We start from the raw sequence: 20,773 nt of genomic DNA on the forward strand, positions 1-20,773 counted from the left end.
AGCCACAGCGCCACTTCCGGCTTTTTTTCTTTTTTGCTTACGTGGTGCTGAGGAATGGAACCCAGGGCCTCATGCATGCAAGGCAAGCACTCTACCACTGAGCAACCTTCCCAGCCCTATTCTTGTTTTCTTTTCATTTTGTTGTTTATTCATTTTTTTTTGGAGTATAAAGGAAGGGCCAGAAATGGAGGGACAGGGGCCAAAGAGTAGTAAAGGCAGTGGCCCATTCACTGGGCAGACACCACACTGAGTTTTATTAAGCCTTTCAGGGTTCTTAAAGTGTTTTTCAATTTTTGTTTAAACTCTGAAACAAACCACACACATCTTTTTTTTTTTTTTTCCCTTTAGTGGATTTTGGAGCTTGAACTCAGAGCCTGGGCACTGCCACTGAGCCTCTTGGTACTCTAGGCTAGAGCTATCTCCAATTAACCATCAGAAAACTGGAAGTGATGCTATGGCTCAAAGTGGTAGAGTGCTAGATTTGAGCATAAGAGTTCAGGGACAGTGCCCAGACCTTGGGTTCAAGACTCATGATTAACAACAACAAAAAAAGAGTCTCATAGACTTTCCTGCCCCAGCTGGCTTTGAAGCATGATCCTCAGATTTCAGACTCCTAAGTAGCTAGGATTACAGGTGTGACCCACAAGCACCTGGCTTTGAACAGTCTAATTCTTTTTTTTTCCCAAAAAAATTCTTTATTGTGATTAAGTGATTACATAATTTCCCAAATTTCACAGTATTGTGGGATAGTGATGCTTAGTTAAAGTCACAAGCACATTCTAACTTCCATGGGGCAAATTGTCTATCGTGGTCTATAACATTTATGAGTTCTATAAGCTTTGCGATACAGTTATTTCTTCCACATTGGGTGATATGTACATTTCTTTTGTTTTGCATAGCATCAGCTCTCTTTCCCACTTGTTCCCTCCATCCCATCGCTGCCATTGAGTTGCTTAGTTCATTTTGATCAATGTCCAGTGCAGCTGATGGGTCCCGCTGTTGTATGTTTTTCCCTGATTCCTTCTAGTTCTGTGTCATCCTCCTGGTTTCCCTCTGGTGTATACATAAATACCATATGTGTGATCAGCAGCATGGGGTTATTTAGTAGTGATTTGACCAGATGACTGGAAGTCCTTTGTTTCTTAAGCGTTAATTTTGTTGTATCACTTTACATTTTGGATTTAACATCCTCTTATCAGGGAGACCATGTGCCATTTGTCTCTTTGCTCTTGGCTTACCTCGCTCAACATGATTTCTTCTAGCTCCATCCATTTCCCTGCAAATGCCATTATTTTGTCCTTTCTAATGGCTGCATAATATTCCATTGTGTATAAATACCAAATTTTTGGATCCATTCATCTATAGTGGACATCTGGGTTGTTTCCATATTCTGGCTATTGTGAAGAGTGCTGCAATAAACATGGAGGCATGTGACTTTGTATTCTGGTTCCTGTTGTTCAGTATAGATGCCTAGAAGTGGTATGACTGGGTCATAAGGGAGGTCAATATTTAGCTTTCTGAGGCCCCTCCAGACTACTTTCCAAGGTGGTTGTATAAGTTGAATGGTCTAATTCTCAAATGTCTTACAGTATGTTCTGATCAATAGCTCATACCCCACCAATGTCTCTCTTCTTGGAGAAAGTCAGTTCTGTCCTTTCTGCCTTGCAGGCATGGTGGTCTGTTGGGTTGAATTGTTCTATCTGAACTCCTGGGTCCATGGGGCATCTTCACGGGACATCTGAATGTCTAAATCTGGGCTGATGCTGGACAAGCTTAGGGTCTCATAAGTAGCTTGAGGCTTGAATTAGGCCAACTCAAAGGCCTCCCCAGGCTGGGATTGATGAAGGTTTCCCATTCTGGGAAACTTGCCCTATGGAGCTTCCTTTTATAAGATTAAAAATGGCTAGAAATAGGAGCATGGTAGTGTAAGGGTTGCCGAAAGGAAACCAGCATGTGGTTCAGGCAGAAAAGAGTTCATTTGGGAGAGCCAAACTGCTGGGCCACACTGATGAGTAGGGTGTATAGCGTGTGGCAGATCAATGGTCGAGAGAGATTGTATAGGGAAGGGTAAGAAGGAGACATGACCAGAGCAGATGAGGAAGTGACCTCAGAGCCTGCCTCAAGGTGCCTCAAGGTGTACCAGCAGCAAATTACCTGGGTTACAGTGCTGGGCTGAACTTCTAGGGAGAGCCATGTGCAGTCTTGAATGGAGAGAGAACAAAAAGAAGGGGTCTACATTCAGTTTCACATAGAGAGAAAACAAAGAGAAGGGACCATTGTTCCAGGAAAGATATACCTCTGTGTGTGTGTGTGTGTGTGTGTGTGTGTGTGTGTGTGTGTGTGTGTGTGTGTGTGTGTGTGTACAGGTAGCATTTACCTGTAATCCCAGCACTCAAGGTGGTAGGACTGAAAGTTCAAGGCCAGACTTGGTTACATAGCAGGGTGCTGTTTATAAGAAAAAAAAACAAAACAAACCAACAAAAAACAATCAAAAGAGCCACGTATCTTAGGAGGCAGAATTGGATCACAGTTCAAGGTCAGTCCAGGTAAAGAGATATCAACATCCCTTTTCAACAAATAAATCAGTACAGTTGTGGCTAACATCTGTAATCCCAGCTACATGGGAGGCTTAGGTAGAAGAAGGAGCATGATCTGGGCAAAAATAGAGACTCTAGGGGCTAGGAAGGTGGCTCAGTGGTAGAGCACTTGCCTTGCATGCTCGAGGCCCTGGGTTTGATTCCTCAGTACCACATAAGCAAAAAGAAAAAAAAAAAAGCCGGAAGTGGCGCTGTGGCTCAAGTGGTAGAGCACTAGCCTTGAGCTGAAGAGCTGAGGGACAGCGCCCAGGCCCAGAGTTCAGGCCCCACGACTGGACCCAAAAAAAAAAAAAAATAGAGACTCTCTCTGACAAATAACTTAAAAGCAAAAATGTCTGTGTGTGTGGCTCAAATGGTAAAGGGCCTTATACTCCACTCTCTGTCCTCCCTGCTTCTGCTCTGTTATACCGGAATTTCTGAGAAACAGCCACATCTTGAGAGGTCAAATTGGTAGTGTTTATTAGAAAGCCTGTGACTGCAGGTGGACTCCTGTCCCAAAGACTTGCAGCCCACAATACAACTTGCACAAAACTTTTTTTTTTCCTTTTTTTTTCTTTTTGTTGGTTGTGGGCTTGAACTCTGGGCCTGGGCGCTGTCCTTGAGCTCTTCAGCTCAAGGCTAGCGCTCTACCACTTGAGCCACAGTGCCACTTCTAGTTTTCTAGTGGTTTATTGGATATCAGAGTCTCACGGACTTTCCTGCCCAGGCTGGCTTTGAACCAGATCTCAGCCTCCTGAGTAGCTAGGATTACAGGCATGAGCCACCAGCACCTGGCTTGCACAAAACTTTTAAAGACAAAAACCACATGTTTGGGGTGCAGACCCAAACCCCACAAAAGCAGACCATATAGGGGACTACTCAAGAGTAAAGCAAAACTTACCATACAGGGGAATAGTCAAGGGTGGGCAAAGCAGACCATTTAGGGAAATACTCAAGGGCGAGCATTCTCTGTAGCAAAGCTTTCCTGACGCTAAACAGCACAACATCTGTAATTTTTTTTTTTTTTAAAGGCCTATCTCACCTCTAGGCCTTTCCAAGCTGGGTGGAAAGCCTCACCACCCAGCAAGACCACCAGGATGGCTATGACAATAAGGTAATATTACTTATTACTTAGGCCAGTATCCTTATTTCACCTCTAGGTCATCTCCTTTGCCTTATGTTTTCCAGTTTGGTCTGGGCCAATAGGAAGTACTTGGGGAGTGTGGAGGCGAGTGGAGGAGAGGGAGGGAAGTTAGGAGAGGGAGATCACCTGGTGAAAGTGATCCTGGCAGTGTCTGCTTCCTGGTGGGTTACAATGAGTTTTGTGACCCATCTCCAGAACACTCTCTAGTCCCCTTCCCTTCCTTTTCTCTGTAAATTCAGGGGTGGTAGTTGTAAGGTCCATTCCTGGACGGTGAATAGACCTCGCCCAGTACCTAGGCAACTGGGACACCTGGAAGAGGTCACATCTGCATCCATGAGGTCACATCTTAATCTGATGTGGCCACACCTTTCTCCCCCCTGGTCCCACCTCTTACCTGATCCCACTTCCCTTTACCTGGACACACCTTTCCCCACCCCCTACCCTATATAAGGCCTAACCCGGGGCCAGAAGGTCTCTTTTGCCAGCTGAGTGGAGTGCCAACCTTGCCTGGTCCCAGCAGGTCTACTGAATAAACCTACCCCTTACCTGAATACCATGTGCGTGGTGCTGTTCTTACTCGGCTACCTCAACAGTAGTATATAGATTCTCTTGAAATAAGGATACTGGGTGTAACTGGCACCATCTTGGCCACATGGTGGATGATAGAGAACTGGGTTTAACAGGCCCTGTTGGGAAAAGGGAGAACAAAAAAGGAAGAGGCCGGATTCAATCGTCAACAGGAGGAAACTTTATTGGGGAACAGTGAGGGGCAAAGACCTTCCAATGGGATTGGAGGTTGTGCAAGGCCCTGGTTTTTGGGGTGGGCTTATATAGGGCTTAGCAAGGAAACAATGGGCTATGGTCTCCTTGGGATCAAGGGTGATGTCCTTGACCAGGCCTACAGTGGAATGTTGGGTGTGGGGGCTGTTGTCTCCGTCTCCTGGGGGCTGAGGTCGGAATGACCTGCCTGCAGACAAGCATATGAGCACACACTGGTGCTTTGCTTGACCTTGGGGAATAAGGGAGGACTCAGTCCTTCAGGGGCCATCTTGTCTTCAAGGTAGAGGAAAATGGAGTCCTACACCCCAGGTGATGGGAGTGTCTGAATTCCTAAAAGCAGGGTTGGAACTTGGACAATAGGTTACTGGACCTGCCAGTCTTGCATCATGGACTCTCAAGCTCCCTGTGACCCTGCCCCCTGACCAGGACCCTATTTAGGCCCAGACCAACTCAGGTGCAATTAAGCCATGCCTCCTGTCTCCCGGCTCTTCTCTGGTCACCATGGCATCCTTCTTCAGCTCTCCATTGGAGTTGATCTGGTTTGTTGGTATTGTTTTTCTGCTCTTTCCTTACTTTCCTACTTTCATGGTATTGTAGGTGAATCATCCCAGAAACTACATTTTAAAATACAGAATGTTGGAGTCTTTAGTATACAGTCAGCAGGCTGCAGGCAGCCAGTTGTACAAAGGCCTTCAGCCCCCAAATACACATAACACACAAGACCAAATACAAGACACTCAAGACCAAGAAAAAGTCCGCTGAGGTGAGGTCTCTCCCACTGTGAGTGGGGACCTCCTCCCCCAACACAACTATATCCAGAACTCTCTACTGTATGAGAGTACTCTTGGAGGGACTTGATCCACAGATCTTCCCACCAGAGGCTGCACCTCTCCACAGTCTGCCGAGTGAGCCACTCCCACTCAGAGCCACCAGAAACTCTCACCCCGATCGGTGGGAGAGGAAGAATGGGTTGACGAGCATGTCTGCTCCCCTATCCTCTTCAATTTCCAGGTGGACCAGCCCCCAGGTTTCAGAAAAACATATGAACATAATACAGGACAGAGAAACACAGACTTACTTCCAGAAGATTTCTAAGTGACTCCAAAAAGATGTCTGGATGGCAAGTCTGGCGTCAATGAACTGGCTGTCAGAGTGGCAGAAAGACCACAGGGCCCTGGAACTTCTCAGGGGGTACATCTCCTCTGTAGGGGTTTCTGTCCCCTGGCAGCCAGCCAGCAAGACCATTCACCAGTGGCTTCAAAGAACCCAGATGCCCTCCTTGGCACTGGGATCTCGCTGGGGCCTCCATATGTTGTAGGGTGAATCATCCCAGAAGCCACATTTTAAATTATAGAATATTGGAGTCTTTATCATACAGTTAGCAGGCTGCAGGCAGCCAGTTGTTACAAAGGTCTGCAGCCCCCAAATACACATAACACAGTTAGGAAACATGGCAGAGAAGAAAAAAAGAACAAATACAATACTAACAATACCAACAATCCAATTCAGCCCCAATGAAGAGCTGAATTGGGACACCATGATGACTGGAGATGAGCCAGGAGACAGGACACAGAGACACAACACAGAGACACAGGTGGCATCCTGGCTGTTAGGCTGGTCCTGGCCTAAATAGGTCAGTGCAGGGGGCAGATCCACAGGAAATTCCCAGTCCCAGGCACTGGACTGACAGATTCAGTAACCTATCAGCCAAGTGCCCACCCCTGCCTCCAGGGATCCAGGCATGCCCATCACCTGGGAGGCAGGTGATAGGCAGGGGGTTTCCTTCCCCCCTCCCCCCCTAAAGACAAGATGCCAGACCTTTACATCCACCATATGGCCAATATGGTGCCTGCCAAACCTGACAGCCTTACTTCACAATGGCTCAGTTTTCTAACAGTGTTAAGTGTATTCAAGGTGACTGTAGGTCTTTGAGACAGGAGTCTGCCTGTTGCCACCAGCTTTCTGATAAAGACTCCCAATTTGACCCCTCAAAATGTGGCTTCTCTGTTTTCTCATGATTGAATTCCCACATGATAACTCTAAACTCAGCCTTATAGTCCTATAAATTGTCACTGAAAAAGCTAAAATCTTTGCAAGATACCTTCAGTCTCCCCTTGGGGAGACCCCTGACTAAGTTATATTGCCTCTGAAATACGGATACTGAGTCTAACTAATGCCATCTTGTTCTCACGGCCATTTTGGCATCTTAACAGATGAAAGGAACTGTCCAAGAGGGAACTCTGGAGGTGACATAGCCATTTTTTGAATTGCAGCTATAGTATGTTGTTTAGCTCCAGGAAAGTTTTGCTCCAGAGAATATTTGCCCTTGGTTGTCTTTGATTGTTCCCCCTAGATAACTGGCCCTTGATTGTTCCCCTAGATAACTTGCTTCATTTATGTATAACATGCATTTGCTAGGTTTAGTTCCCGCACACTCATCTTGGGGTTATTGCCTTAAGTAGGTAGCTACATTCAAGGCTGCAAGTTTTTTGGGACATGAGTTGGCTTGCAGTTCCCGGCTTTCTAATGAAGACTTTGTATTCAACGTCTCAAAATGTGGCTTCTCACTGGGCAATAATGGCATGTAATCCTACTCAGGAATCTGAGATCTGAGGATCCTGCTTCAAAGCCAGCCCAGGCAAGAAAGTCCATGAGACTCTTATTGTCAATAACCACCAGAAAACTGAAGTGGTGCTGTGGCTTAAGTGGTAGATTGCCGAATTCAAGCCATATGACTGCAGAAAAAAAAAAAAAAAGTGGCTTCTCTGTCTCATTGATCAAATTCCGGTCTAATTCTACCTGGGAAATCTACTGTAAGTAACCAGCCACCTAAAAGATGTGTGCATGTACCGTCAACATTCAGAACGAGGAGTCATGATTGAATGGACTGAGAGCTCTTCCTTCCTGCCCCAAGAAGTCCTGAACCCCTAGTTAACAGGCAGTCTGGCATATTAATAGGCCACAAGCTCACTAAGTGTTTCCTAGAAACAGCAACCTGGGGCCCCAAGTCTCAGCCCGAGCGCCCCTCCTCCTCTCCTCTGCCATACACCTGCCGAGCAGCAGTACCTGCCATAACTGGATCAGCTAGCTGGCAGCCTGTGTTTTGTTATTGTGTTCGCAGAAGGAAGTTCCTCCACGTGATTTTTTTTTTTTTTTTTGCAGGACTCAGAAAGGGAGAGTACAGTATGTTCCGGGGTGAAAAGCTTGGGAAGGAGGGATGCACATTTTAGTTTCACCCCCACATTGCTGCCTTTCCAATTTAAGAATTGCACACACACACACACACACACACACACACACACACACACACGCCCTCCCACAGTAGCCCTGAAACATTATTTATGTGGGATTAAGTCTGAGCCCTAGAGACTTAAGGAGTTGGTCATGAGTCCTCTCCTAAACTGTTACTCACCTGAGACACTGTGCTAATGCTGAAAAAAAAAAAAAGATTATTCTAGGCAGCCAAGGAGCATGGTATTCTTTTCAGAAACATTTTCATCTGGGCGGGCCTGGTGTTTGAATGGTGGGAAACACTTTGAACCATAAAGGCACATTTAAGACGCCATTGCTATGGAGACAGGAATGCTGTGCATTTCTGAGTGCTTTTCGCGGGGCGTTTGGGTGTCTTCTCCCCCAGGGGTCCCCCGCACGAGAGTTGGGGGGCAGCCACTTGGGATAGGAACCCTGTCCGGGGATGGGAGGCCCCGTGGGAGTGTGTGCTGGGGGTATGGGGGGGGAAGGGTCTGGACGGGGTTCTCAGGATAAGCAGTCTCCTCCCCCCTCCCTTCCCCGCACCCCCAACTTGGCCTGCTGTGCCAAGACCACGTGCAGGAGCTGAGCGTGGGGCTCCCGGCGCGCAGCCGCGGCGGGTGGCAGCACCGCGTCCGGGGGGGACCCGCTGGGTGCGTGAGGGGGTCTCCGGGCGCAGTCGAGGTGGGCGGAGGGCCCCCCACCCGCCGTCCCTCCCCTCCTCTCCCCCCTCCCCCCCCCCCCGTCGGCGTGAATGTGTGTGGCCTCGGCTCGGCCGGGCGCCCCGCCAAGCGGCTGCTGCGGCCCGGAGAGCGCGCGCGCCCGTGCGGGGTGTGTGTGAGAGTGAGTGTGTGTGTGTGTGTGTGTGTGTGTGTGAGAGAGAGAGAGAGAGAGAGAGAGAGAGAGAGAGAGAGAGAGAGACAGCGTGTCAGGTGACTCGGGTCACGCAGGCTCTCCCTCTCCTCCTCCTCCGGGAGGCTCCTCCGCCAGCGGCCGGGCGGGCCGGGGAGGGCGGGCCGGGGAGGGGGCTCGGCGCGCCGCGGGACCCGGACCTGGGCGCCGCCCGCCGCGGGGCGCGCGCGGCCCCCGCCTCCACCAGCGCCCGCCGGGCTGCACACAAAACCCCAGGTCACAGCTCCGGGCTGCGGGCTGCGGGCGGCCGGCGCGGAGGCTCGGCGCCCAGCCGGGACCCCCGCCGCCCCGCGCGATGAGCCAGGTGCTGGGGAAGCCGCAGCCGCAGGACGAGGGCGACGCGGACGACGACGAGGAGGACGAGCTGGTGGGCTTAGCGGACTACGGGGACGGGCCCGACTCCTCGGACGCCGAGCCGGACAGCGGGGCGGAGGAGGGAGGTGAGCGCCCGGCCCCAGCCCTTCTCGTGGGGACGGGGGGGGGGTCTCGCCGCCCCTGGCCGGGCCCTGGAGCCCATCCAGGGCAGCGGACTGGAGCGGTGGGGGTGGGGAAGGCAACTGCGGGAGCGACTTGGAGCTGCGAAATGAGGTGGGGGGGGGGGAGAGGGCTGGAGGCCGCCTCGGGGGTGCGGAAGAAACTGGGATCGGCGGGGCCGGGGAAGGAGGAAGCCCCCCCGGCTTCGGGGACGGCGCCTCCTCGCGCGCTCGGCCGGCTCCAGGGGCTTGGGGAGGGGACGGGGCCGCCGGCGCGCTCCGGACCTCCCGGGACGCGGCTGCTTCAGCTGGGGTCAGATGTCGTGGCTAAAAAAAGGCATCTGCGGCTGGCGTGATTGGCAGGGTCTCGGGCAGCTGCGAGTGTCAGTCTGGCCCCGCGCTGCCACGTGGGGGGGGGGGGGCTGGGGCCGCTGCGGGTGGGCGGCGGTCCGGTGGCGGGGCGCGGGGCGGTGGGTGTGTGCGGGGCGGGCCCAGGGAGTCCGAGCCACCGCGGGTTTCTCGGGATCCAGGCGAGTACGGTGGTTAGGACACCTTCTCTGCGCTCCGTTGTCACCAGCCGGGCATGGCTGTGCCCGCCGGCTGCGTGAACTCTGCCATCCAAGCAAACTGCTTCTGGTTCTGAGAGCCGATTCGCACAGCGGGGGTCCGGAGGCTTCTCGCGTTTTATTCATAATGCCCAAGGAGCTTGAGGGGTTTGAGACCCCCAGAGTGATCTTTAAAAAAAAAAAATCTTCCTCTGAAGGAAGCAAAAAATCTTATAAGAAGGTCACTTGAAAAGGTCAGGTGAAAGTGGCTGTTAGCCTAGGAACAACTATTTTAATAATGTTTCCTACCGGAGAAATTATGGGTGGAATACCACTCTCTGTGTGGACTGTTTGCCAACTTTTATTGAGAATGCAGTGAACTTTCAGTCCTTCCTACAAAGCCTTTCTCCTAGAACGCTTTTGATCCTTGTACACCTAGGAAGCACGACTTTCAGTGAATCAGGAAGAAGATAAGGGAGCTTATAAATTTCCTTTTTATTCCTAGCGTCTGCTCTCCGGGGACAGTTTGTACTAATTCCCCATTTGCTTAAAACTGGCACCTGCACCTGTGCGACTCTTTCTCCATTCTCCAGCACTCCCTCTAATTGGTCCCACAGTTCAGCACCCCCACCACATTTCTGTAGATAAAGGCTTTTAACCCTTTTATTGGAGTCCCTAGAGCTACTTTTCATAATTAAATCGGTCCGTCGCTTCATTATTATTTAAATTGCTTGTGTTGGCTCCTCCCAGATATTTTGGAGACTGGGGAGGGAAGCTGAATGGGGAATCTATTTGAAATGGTGGGGTACATTGGGGTACAAGTGAAAAGCCAGTAATTTGATATTACTCTGGGGGCCAGAGAGGTTCCCGGAATACATTGGACCTTGTTGTTGCTTCTGCAGTTTTTTTAAGGGAGCACTTTTAAAATTTGGTTGGGGATCTGGAAATTAAAGTGGAAGTACAGCCCCAGGGCAGGATTCCTTGAACAAAGGCTTTTCCTGGAGCCAGATGTGGAGGCAACCCTTGGTGCTAACCTAAATACTAACCTGCCTGGAACTGATGTTTTGATGACTTCAGTAATAAAATCCTCCCACGTGAGTTCCTGGGATCAGCCTGGATCTTGCTATAAAAGGATCAAATATGTTTATGTGGTGAGAAGAGCAACACATTAATATTTGCTGTGGTCAGGTCACTGAGGCCTTGCCTCAGTGGGAGAGGGGGCTCTTTCCTAAAGACTTCCTCTTTTGGCTTCTTTGCAGGTTTCCCTGGCTTTGGGTTTAGGCCTTGATGTAGAATCTGTACCCAAAAGTTTGCCTTTCCCAGTGGCAAGTGGGTTCTTGGGCTAGCAGTTCTGGGGGACTGCCCCTGTTCACTAATTTGATTTCAGTTGTGATTGGGAGGGATGAAGCCAAGACTCATGACTTCTCTATCTGTGAAAATATGGCTGGGCCAGGCTCTGGTGGCTCACGCCTGTAATCCTAGCTACCCTGAGATCTAAGGATTGAAGATCAAAGCCAGCTGGGGCAAATAAATCAGAGATACCCTTATTTCCAGTTAAACACCAAAAAGCTGGAAATGGAGGTGTGACTCAAGTGGTAGAGTACCAGGCTTGAGTGAAAAAGCCAAGTGAGAGAGTTCAAGGCCCTCAGTACTAACACAAAAACAACAAAAATTGGCTGGTGCAGGGGTTTTGTTTGGGGTAAAATTTATGTTTACCTACTCTCAAATTTAAGAAATATTGAAAAAAAAAAAAGGACTTACTCTGAGAAAAGATGGATTTGGTGCACTTGGAAACATGAATGAAAGATTTATCTAGCAGAACTTCTCTTCCCCTTCCCCTTCCTTAACTGACTTGGATTGGTTAGTTGCTTGAGACCTGGACCAGGAGCTCAGAAATCAATCCTGGAGGCTTGGCTGGGGTTGTTGGAGGGTGGAGGGGCTAGGGAGTTGGGTTGGGGAGAGTAGGGAGAGGAGAGATAGGGAGACCTTGGGTGTGGCATGCAGGACCAGCTAGCCCCTTTAAGTTTCCTGGCAGTCTGTCAGGACCTGTGCCAGAGGGTGTAGACTGAGGGTGGACAAGCACAGTCTTCCTTTCCCTCAGACTGGTCTGTAAGACTTGTGAAGGCGCCACTGGTCCTGGGTGTAAATTGAGTGCCTTGTATGTTTTACCATGCCGGGCTAAGTTTGCAAGTGTAGTGCAGCTGAGGTGAGGCTGAAATTGTACATCTCTGGCTCCCACTCCATATTTTATTCATGAATAGCATGAGTGTTCCCAGGCACTTAAGAACTGTTAAGGAGTGCTGGGACACTTCTCATTCCTCTTCATAGTAGTTAGTCACAGATAAGGTATGTTTCACCTTAATTAAGCCATCAGAAACAATTACACTGGAGCTGAGAGGTGTGTAGCACAGTAGTAGTACTGCCTGACCTAGACATTAAGTTGCAAAGCACTGTCTGTTAGGAAAATGGAGGGGAACAGAAAGGAATAGACTGGACTCAGTTCTTAACAGGCTAGGATTGTTTATTGCCATTGAGGGGCACAGACCTTCCTATGGGTATGGAGGTTGCCCAAGGGGCTGGATTTTGGGGTGGGCTTATGAGTCTTAACAAGGAAGTAGAAGATAAAAAAAATAGACTACAGTCTCCTAGGGACCAAGGCTGATGTCCTTGGCCAGGCCTAGAGCGGAATGCTCCACCTGGGGTCGGAATGACCTGCCTGGGGACAAGCACGTGAGTGCACACCTGGTGCTTTGTTTGACCTGGGGGAATAAGGGGGGGAGGGAGTCAAACCTTCACTGCCCCCCTCCCCCCTCCCCCCCACCCTCATAACACCTCACAACTTCACCGGAAATACTGATTAATTTTAGGCAACACAGGTTTTAAATCTTTTGCTAATGGTTGTGCTTGAAAGCCTGTAATTCCAGGAAATGAAACGAGGTGTTTTTTGTTGTTGTTTTTCTTTTCTTTTTGTCAGTTGTGGGGATTGAACTCTGGGCCTAGGCACTGTCCCTGTGCTCTTCAGCTCAAGGCAAGAGCTCTACCACTTGAGCCACAGCGCCACTTCTGGTTTTCTGAGTGGTTTATTGGAGATAGTTTCACAGCCTTTCCTGCTGGGGCTGGCTTTGAACCCTGATCCTCAGATCTCAGCCTCCTGAGTAGCTAGGATTACAGGCATGTGCCACCGGCACCCAGCTTGGTTTTCTTTTTTTGCTGTTTTTGTTTCCCCCCCCCCCTTTTTTTTTGCTTTCTTTCCGTTTTTGGAAGTGTAAGGCGAGACACAGGAATGGAGAGACAAAAGGTGAACAAATGCAGCAATGGAACTCACTAGAAACGTTTAACATGAACTTTACAACTTGTAGGTGGGATGGGAGGAAGAAACTGGGAGAGAGTGAGGGAAGAGTGACATTGTCCAAAAAGAAATGAACTCATTACCTGACTTATATAACTGTAACCCCTTTGCACATCCCCTTTATAATAACAATAAAAAATCAAAAATAACCTGTAATATAAGCCGGAAGCTGATGGCTCAGATAGGGTTTTGCTGAAAGGAACTACCACATAGTCCAGGCAGAAGAGAGTATTATCTGAACTGTCAGCACACATGCAGTGGAAGGTGCTTGGAGAAGGGAAAGGGCAACCTCTGGCAGGATTGGGGTTAGTGTAGGGAGAGGTTGGGGAGGAATTGTAGCTATGCTGGAGGCTGAAGTCTGAGGATTGCAGTTTGAAGCCAGACTAGGCAGGAAAGTCCATGAGACTTACCTCCAATAAACTACTCATGAAAAGCTGGAGGTGACACTGTGGCTCAAGTGGTAGAGCACTAGTCGTGAGCAAAAAAAGCTCAACGACAGTCCCCAGGCCCTGAGTTCAAGCCCCACGACTAGCAAAAACAAAAAGAGCACCGTGTAATATCAGGTACTAACAAGGGAAACATTTAAAAGATCATTTTAAAATATGTAATTAGAAGCCAGGTGTTGGTGGCTCACTCCTGTAATCCTAGCTAGTCAGGAGACTGAGTTCTAAGGATCATGGTTCAACGCCAGCCCAGGTAGGATAGTCCGTGAGACTCTTATCTCCAATAAAAACCACCAGAAAACTGGAAGTGGCGCTGTGGCTCAAGTGGTAGGGCGTTAGCCTTGAGCTGACAAGCTGAGGGACAGCGCCGAAGCCCAGAGTTCAAGCCCCATGACCGACCAAAAAAAAAAAAAAATGTAATTAGAGCCTGGTGCCGTGGCTCAGGCCTGTAATCTTAGCTACTCAGAAGGCTGAGATCTGAGGATCGGGTTCAAAGCCAGCCCCGGCTGGAAGCTCCGTGAAACTCTTTTATCTCCAATAAACCACCAGAAAACCGGAAGTGGTGCTATGGCTCAAGTGGTCGAGCACTCACTCACCTTGAGCTGAAGAGCTGAGGGATTACGCCCAGGTCCAGAGTTCAAGCCCCATGACCAACAAAAAGAAAGAAAGAAAGAAAGAAAGAGGAATTGTTGGGGCTGGGAAGGTGGCTCAGTGGTAGAGTGCTTGCCTTGCATGCACAAGGCCCTGGGTTTGATTCCTCAGTACCACATAAGCAGAAAAAGCCAAAAGTAGTGGTATGCCTCAAGTGGTAGACTAGGCTTGAGCTGAAGAGCTGAAGGACAGTGCCTAGGCCCAGAACTCAGGCCCCATGACTGACAAAAAAAAGAAAACGTGGAATTGTTTTTCCCAAAGTCCTACTGAAAGCTTTGGAGAAACTTAGCTAAGAAATGGTCACCACAGCCCATCCAGATCTGGTATTTGCTCTGCACACTACTAGCTAGGCTATATAATATATAAGGTTTGAGATGACAGGACATACATGTACACTTTCTGTTGGCTACTTGATGATTTTGTATGGCCCTTCGATGATGTTATAAACCTCCAGATGGCCCTCAACAGAAAAGAAAGTCCCCCACTCCTGCTAGAGATTGGGGAAATGACAATTTAGATGGTTGCTAGAGGCATCCAAGATGCAGGACCAGCAGAGGACAATTCCCTGAAGGATGTGTTTGTGAATCTAACAATTCTCATTTACTAATGATTAGTGCCAGCGTTTGAATGTGTATATGTGCCCATGCACTGGTGCTGGGGCTTGAACTCATGGCCTCATGCTCTTGCTTGGCTTTTTCACTCTGGCCACAGCTGTCTCTTGGATTCCCCTCTGACCCTAGACATAGGGAGATAATACGGAGACCTGGAGTAGATAGAACCACAGAACTACAGAGCTAGTTTCTGCAGCACCACAAAGACTAATTGGACTGGAGGATCAGAGATTAGTGTGGTCCCTGTTCAAGGATGACACATAAATTTGTGAACTTCCATATTTTTTGGCAAATAAATTTTTTAAAGTGAAATGACCAAGTGACACAGACAAGACCAAAGTAGAAAGTATTTTTATATTGCATGTTTTATAAGCACATTTTAGTGATTCTGAGATCCAGAGAAGCTTAATTTCCTAGGTTTTTTTGTTGTAGTTGATAATAGTGCTTGAATTCAGGGCCTGGGCTGTCCCTGAGCTCTTTTACTCAAGACTAGCTATCACTTGGAGCCACAGTGCCACTTCCGGTTTTCTGGTGGTTAGGTGGAGATAAGAGTCTCACAGACTTGGGGCTGGGAAGGTGGCTCAGTGGTAGAGTGCTTGCCTTGCATGCCTAAGGCCCTGGGTTCGATTTCTCAGCACCACATAAGCAAAAAGCCGGAAGTGGCGCTGTGGCTCAAGTGTAGAGCGCTAACCTTGAGCTGAAGAGCTGAGGGACAGTGCCCAGGCCCGGAATTTAGGCCTCACCACCGGACCACCCCCCCCCCCAAAAAAAAAAAAAAGAGTCTCACAGACTTTCCTGTCTGTCCTAGCTTTGAACCACGATCCTCAGATCTCAGCCTCGTTAACTTGTGATTAGAATCTCATGGATTTTCCTGTCCAGGATGGCTTTGAATTGGGATCCTCAAATCTCAGCCTCCTTAGTAGCTAGAATCACAGGTGTGAGCTACTAGTGCCCAGCTATTTCCCTATTTTATTATAAATCTATTTTTTACTAGAAATCTCTTCTATTTCAATCTGATTAAAAGTAGGGGGCAGAAGCAGAAGGTTCTGAGTCTTGAATAAGAGATGGCTTTCAGAGGGCAGAGGAGCTCACTGGACAGGAGTACTTGGGTTCGATTGCGAGTACTACCAAAAACACCCAAACTACACCACCAACAAAAGATCTGTGGGGCTTTGTCTGAGACTTGACCCTCTGTTCTATTCCATTCTTCCATATCCTGTAGCTATTGGTAACAATATAACTTCCTACTATAGCAACCTTCTGTTGCTCATTTTTCTTTCTTTTTTTAAATCTTTCATTATTTTAGAGATTTTTCTTTCCTCTAGCTATTTGGGAAGCAAAGACTGGGGGGATTTGTTTGAGGACAGCTGGGGCAGAAAAATTCTTAAAACTCCTTCTCAACTGAGAGCTGGATACTGTGATGGTAAGCCTAAAATAAGCAGATTGAAGGTCAGGCACATGGGCAGGAAATGAGACCCTGTCTCTTGAACCAGTACAAAAAAGGCCTGCAGGTATAGCACAAGTGATAGTCTGCCTAGCATGTGTGTGGTCCTGAGTTCAAACCTTGGTACTGCCAGGAAATAAAGAAGTTCCACTGGTTGCTTGTGGCTTACAACTGCAATCTTCCCTACTCAGGAGGCTGAGATCTGACAATTGCTGCTCAAAGCCAGCCCGGGCAGGAGAGTCTCAGAGACTCTTATCTCAAATTAAGCACCAAAAAGCCAGATGTAGCGCTGTGGCTCAAATGGTAGAGCATTCGCTTTGAGCAAAAATGCTGAGGAACAACACCCAGGCCCTAGTGCCCCAGTACTAACCAAAAAAAAAAAAAAAAAATCCTAAGAAGACTTTTTCTCCTCTAGTACAATGTCATTAGAACTCACACACATCATTGATGTATGTGGTATCATGTTTTATAATGTTTTCTACTAGTATAATCTTAGGATTTCAGAGATTTGATCTCTGTATAAAAATAAAAATCACCTTCATGCCTTTGGAAATATACGTTCTGTTTTAACTTAATTCTCTTTTCTAGATAATCAAGTACATAATGAATCCTCACCATTTTACATATTTCTTTTAGTAGTTGTGCTATTACTAGTTATATGCCTTATTCCTTTTGGGATTGGAATTTCTTAATTCCCGGGTCTTGAATATGTAAATTCCATGGATCAACCGAGGCTCCAGAGATGTGAAAGAGCTGCAGATAATGCTGCAAATAGAAGCAAACTGGGAAGCTGGGTGCTGGTGGCTCACACCTGTAATCCTAGCTAAGGAGAGTGAGATCTGAGGATCACAGTTTGAAGGCAGCCTGGGCAGGAAAGTACTTGAGACTCATCTCCAACTAATCACCAGAAAACCAGACGTGGCGCTGTGGCTCAGAGTGGTAGAGCACTAGCCTTGAATGCAAAACTTTAGGGACAATGCCTAGGCCCTGCATTCAAGCCCCCCAACCAAAGTCAAAAACAACAACAAAAAAATTAGTCTGTAGGTGGTAAAGACAATTAGGCTATCCTTTATCTTATTGCTATTCCTGGGGGTAATTTTCCCCAAGTTTCCAGCAGGCTGGTTCCCTAGCTGGGTGCTTTGGAAATTTGAGTGTGGTCAGTACCAAGCAGAAGCTGGTCAGGTCTGCTTGTTATCCCTGACTGAATTTTACTTAGGTATAAAGTGGATCCTTTTCTTTCTTTCTTTTTCTTCCTTCCTTCCTTCCTTCTTTCTTTCTTTCTTTCTTTTTTTGCAGGTCCTGGGGCTTGAACTTGGCCCATGCACTGTCCCTGAGTTTCTTTTGCTCAAGGCTAGCACTCTACCAGTTGAGCCACAGTGCCACTTCTGGCTTTTTCTGTTTATGTAGTACTGAGGAATCAAACCCAGGGCTTCATGCATGCTAAGCAAGAACTCTATCACTAAACCACATTCCCAGCCCTGCTATTTCTTTTTTTTTGGGTCCGGTCATGGGGCCTGAACTCTGGGCCTGGGCACTGTCCTTCAGCTCTTCAGCTCAAGGCTCGCACTCTACCACTTGAGCCACAGTGCCACTTCCGGCTTTTTTCCCCCTGCTTATGTGGTGCTGAGGAATTGAACCCAGGGCCTCATGCATGCAAGGCAAGCACTCTACCACTGAGCCACCTTCCCAGCCCCCCCTGCTATTTTTTTTTTTTTGGTCCGGTCGTGGGGCCTGAACTCTGGGCCTGGACGCTGGCATCCCCTCTTGAGAGCCTGGTGTTAGTTGTTGTTGGTTGTGGTTCTTGAATTCAGGGCCTGGGAGCTGTCCCTGAGCTGCTTTGCTCATGGCTTAGTGCTCTATTTGAGCCATAGCTCCACTTTCAGTTTTTAAGTGGTTAATTGGAGATAAAAGTCTTACAGAATTTCCTTGACTCTGAACTTTGAGGCTAGCGCTCTACCACTTGAGCCACAGCGCCACTTCCAGCTTTTTTTTCTTTTTTGCTTATGTGGTGCTGAGGAATCGAACCCAGGGCCTCATGCATGCAAGGTAAATGCTCAACCACTGAGCCACTTTCCCAGCCCCCCCCCCCTCGCTATTTCTTAAACACAGAGAAAATATGGAGCAGTTAAGTCAGTAATTCTGCCATTATCCATGGCCCAAAATATTCATATATGCCCTCAAGTAAGGCTGCTTTGTTGCCCCATATAATTTTCTGCAAATAAGGATACTTGGATGAACTATAAGTGTCTTTCAATTATTTGATTTATGCTCCTCTTTGATTTTTTTTTTTTTTTTTTTTGTGCTGTTCCTGGGGCTTGAACTCTTGAACCTGAGTGCTGTCCCTAAATGTTTTTGCTCAAGGTTAGCACGCCACCATTTGAGGCACAACTCTACTTCAAGCGTTTTGGTGGTTAATTGGGGATAAGAGTTATGGGCGAGGCTGGGAAGGTGGCTCAGTGGTAGAGTGCTTGCCTTGCATTCATGAGGCCCTAGGTTCAATTCCTCAGCACAACATAAGCAAAAAGAGAAAAGCTGGAAGTGGCGCTGTGGCTCAAGTGATAGAGCGTTAGCCTTGAGCTGAAGAGCTGAGGGACAGTGCCCAGGCCCAGAGTTCAGGCTCCACGACTGGACCCTGGGCTGAGTAGCTAGGATTACTGGTGTGAGCCACTGGCGCCGAGCTTACTTGATGATTTAATTAAATGGTATTGTAATATCAGAACTCGATGTTTTCCTTTTTTTTTTTTTCTCCAAGTACTATGGTTTGAATTCGGGGTCTCTTATAGATGGGCTTGTGTACAGCTGGTTCTCTACTGCTTGAGCCACACCACCAGTCCACTATTTTGGCTGGCTGGTTAATTGGAGATGGTGTGTTACAGACTTTTCTGCCCAGGTTGCCTTTGAACTACAAGCCGCTGCTCCTGTTAAGTGGAGACCTCTAGTCGATAGGAGGTTGAGGTGGGTTGGCCTAAGGTGCTTCTTGGAGGCCGAGGCTACAACTACTCAAATCCTATCACCCTCAGCTAGCAAAGTCAGGGGGAGAGGCATGGGCTGCCTCAGGAGTCTTCCTTCCCTCCTTCCATCACCAGAGCCACAGGCCCACAAGCACCTCAGACTCAGCAAATCTCCCCTTGACCATCAGTGCGAATGGGGCCTCCAGGTTAGAACCTGGGACTTCTTTGTCTCTTGTCCCCACATCCAGGGGGCCATAGACGAGCATCTCACAAATCTGTTCTTTCTGTTTCCATGACCTGTGCCTTGCTCAGTCATTTCTCATGTATGTTCTAGAGCTAATTCCTCTACCCTCATCCCCTCTTGAGAGCCTGGTGTTTGTTGTTGGTGGTTGTGGTTCTTGAATTGAGCTGTCCCTGAGCTGCTTTGCTCATGGCTTAGTGCTCTATTTGAGCCATAGCTCCACTTTCAGTTTTTAAGTGGTTAATTGGAGATAAAAGTCTTACAGACTTTCCTTGACTCTGAACTTTGAGCCTCTGATCTCAGCCTCCTGAGTGACTAGAATTGCAGGTGTGAGCCACCAGTGCCTGGCTGAGAGCCTGTTTCTTTTTGTTGTTGTTGTTGTTGGTTGTAGGGTTGAACTCTGGGCCAGGGTGCTGTCCCTGAGCTCTTCAGCTCTAGTCTAGCGCTCTAACCACCTTGAGCCATAGCACCACTTTCAGTTTTCTGGTGGTTAATTGGAGATCAGAGTCTCACATACTTTCCTGCCCGGGCTGGCTTTGAACCATGATCCTCAGATTTCATCTTCCTAAGTAGCTAGGATTACAGGTGTGAGCCACTAGCACCCGGCGAGAGCCTCTTTCTTAAGGGAGCTTCCTGAAATGTAAATCTGATCCTGTTTGTCTTCCTTTAAAATTCTTAGTGATTTCCTCATGGCTGCGGATTAAACTCAGTCTTCTCAGCATCACTGGCCTGTTGGCACCCTGTCAACCAATTTAATGAGGGGTATTTATTGAGTTCATGCCATGTACTCTGCCTGCAAATGTACAGGCTAAAGGAAATCTGTGCTATGATTTAAAAGACAGGAATGCCCTTCTGTGGTGCAGTACTGATGTGTGGTGGTGAGTTAGGGAAAGCTGGGAGCAGTCTGAGGACAGTAGTGTGGTGCTTCCTGTCCTGAGTGGCCTAGCCCTGGGATTGGCCTTCTTTTCCATGCCCAACTTCCCCCCCCTCCCCCCCCCTGCCCACACTTCACCTTGCCTGCGTGGAGGATGAACTGCAGTGGTGCAAGTTCATTTTGGCTCTGTAATTACTGTGAATGCCTTCTGCGGGCTCCCAAAAGTTTCTGTCTTCATCAGAGTTCATAGCCCCGGACTGCAGGTGTTTTCTGCAGGCTCATCTTTGTTTTTCTGTTTCTTTTTTTTCTTTCTCCTTTTCTTTTTGTGCCAGTACTAGGACTTGAACTCAGGACTTCCCTTGCTTAGCGTTTTTTCTCAAGGCTGGCACTCTGCCACTCGAGCCACACCTCCACTTCCAAGGTTTTGTTGATTAATTAAAAATAAGGGCCTTGATGAGCACTGATGGCTAACACTGATAATTAGCTACTCAGGAGACTGAGATCTGACGATCAGGGTGAGATCTGAGGAT

The 20,773-nt window shown here is 48.2% G+C and overlaps 1 protein-coding gene across 1 annotated transcript in view; it reads left to right on the forward strand.

The window, feature by feature from the left end:
* The first annotated feature begins 8,863 nt into the window (after positions 1-8,863).
* The window catches only part of Rragd (Ras related GTP binding D), a 45,359-nt gene continuing 33,449 nt past the window's right edge, over positions 8,864-20,773 (forward strand). Inside the window, exon 1 of the mRNA XM_042679612.1 lies at positions 8,864-9,101. Coding sequence (XP_042535546.1) covers positions 8,957-9,101 — 145 coding nt within the window. The 5' untranslated portion in view covers positions 8,864-8,956. The remainder of the gene's footprint in view (positions 9,102-20,773) is intronic.

This window comes from Dipodomys spectabilis, unplaced genomic scaffold (assembly GCF_019054845.1).
Source record: "Dipodomys spectabilis isolate Male_0828 unplaced genomic scaffold, ASM1905484v1 ptg000053l, whole genome shotgun sequence".
NCBI lineage: Eukaryota > Metazoa > Chordata > Mammalia > Rodentia > Heteromyidae > Dipodomys > Dipodomys spectabilis.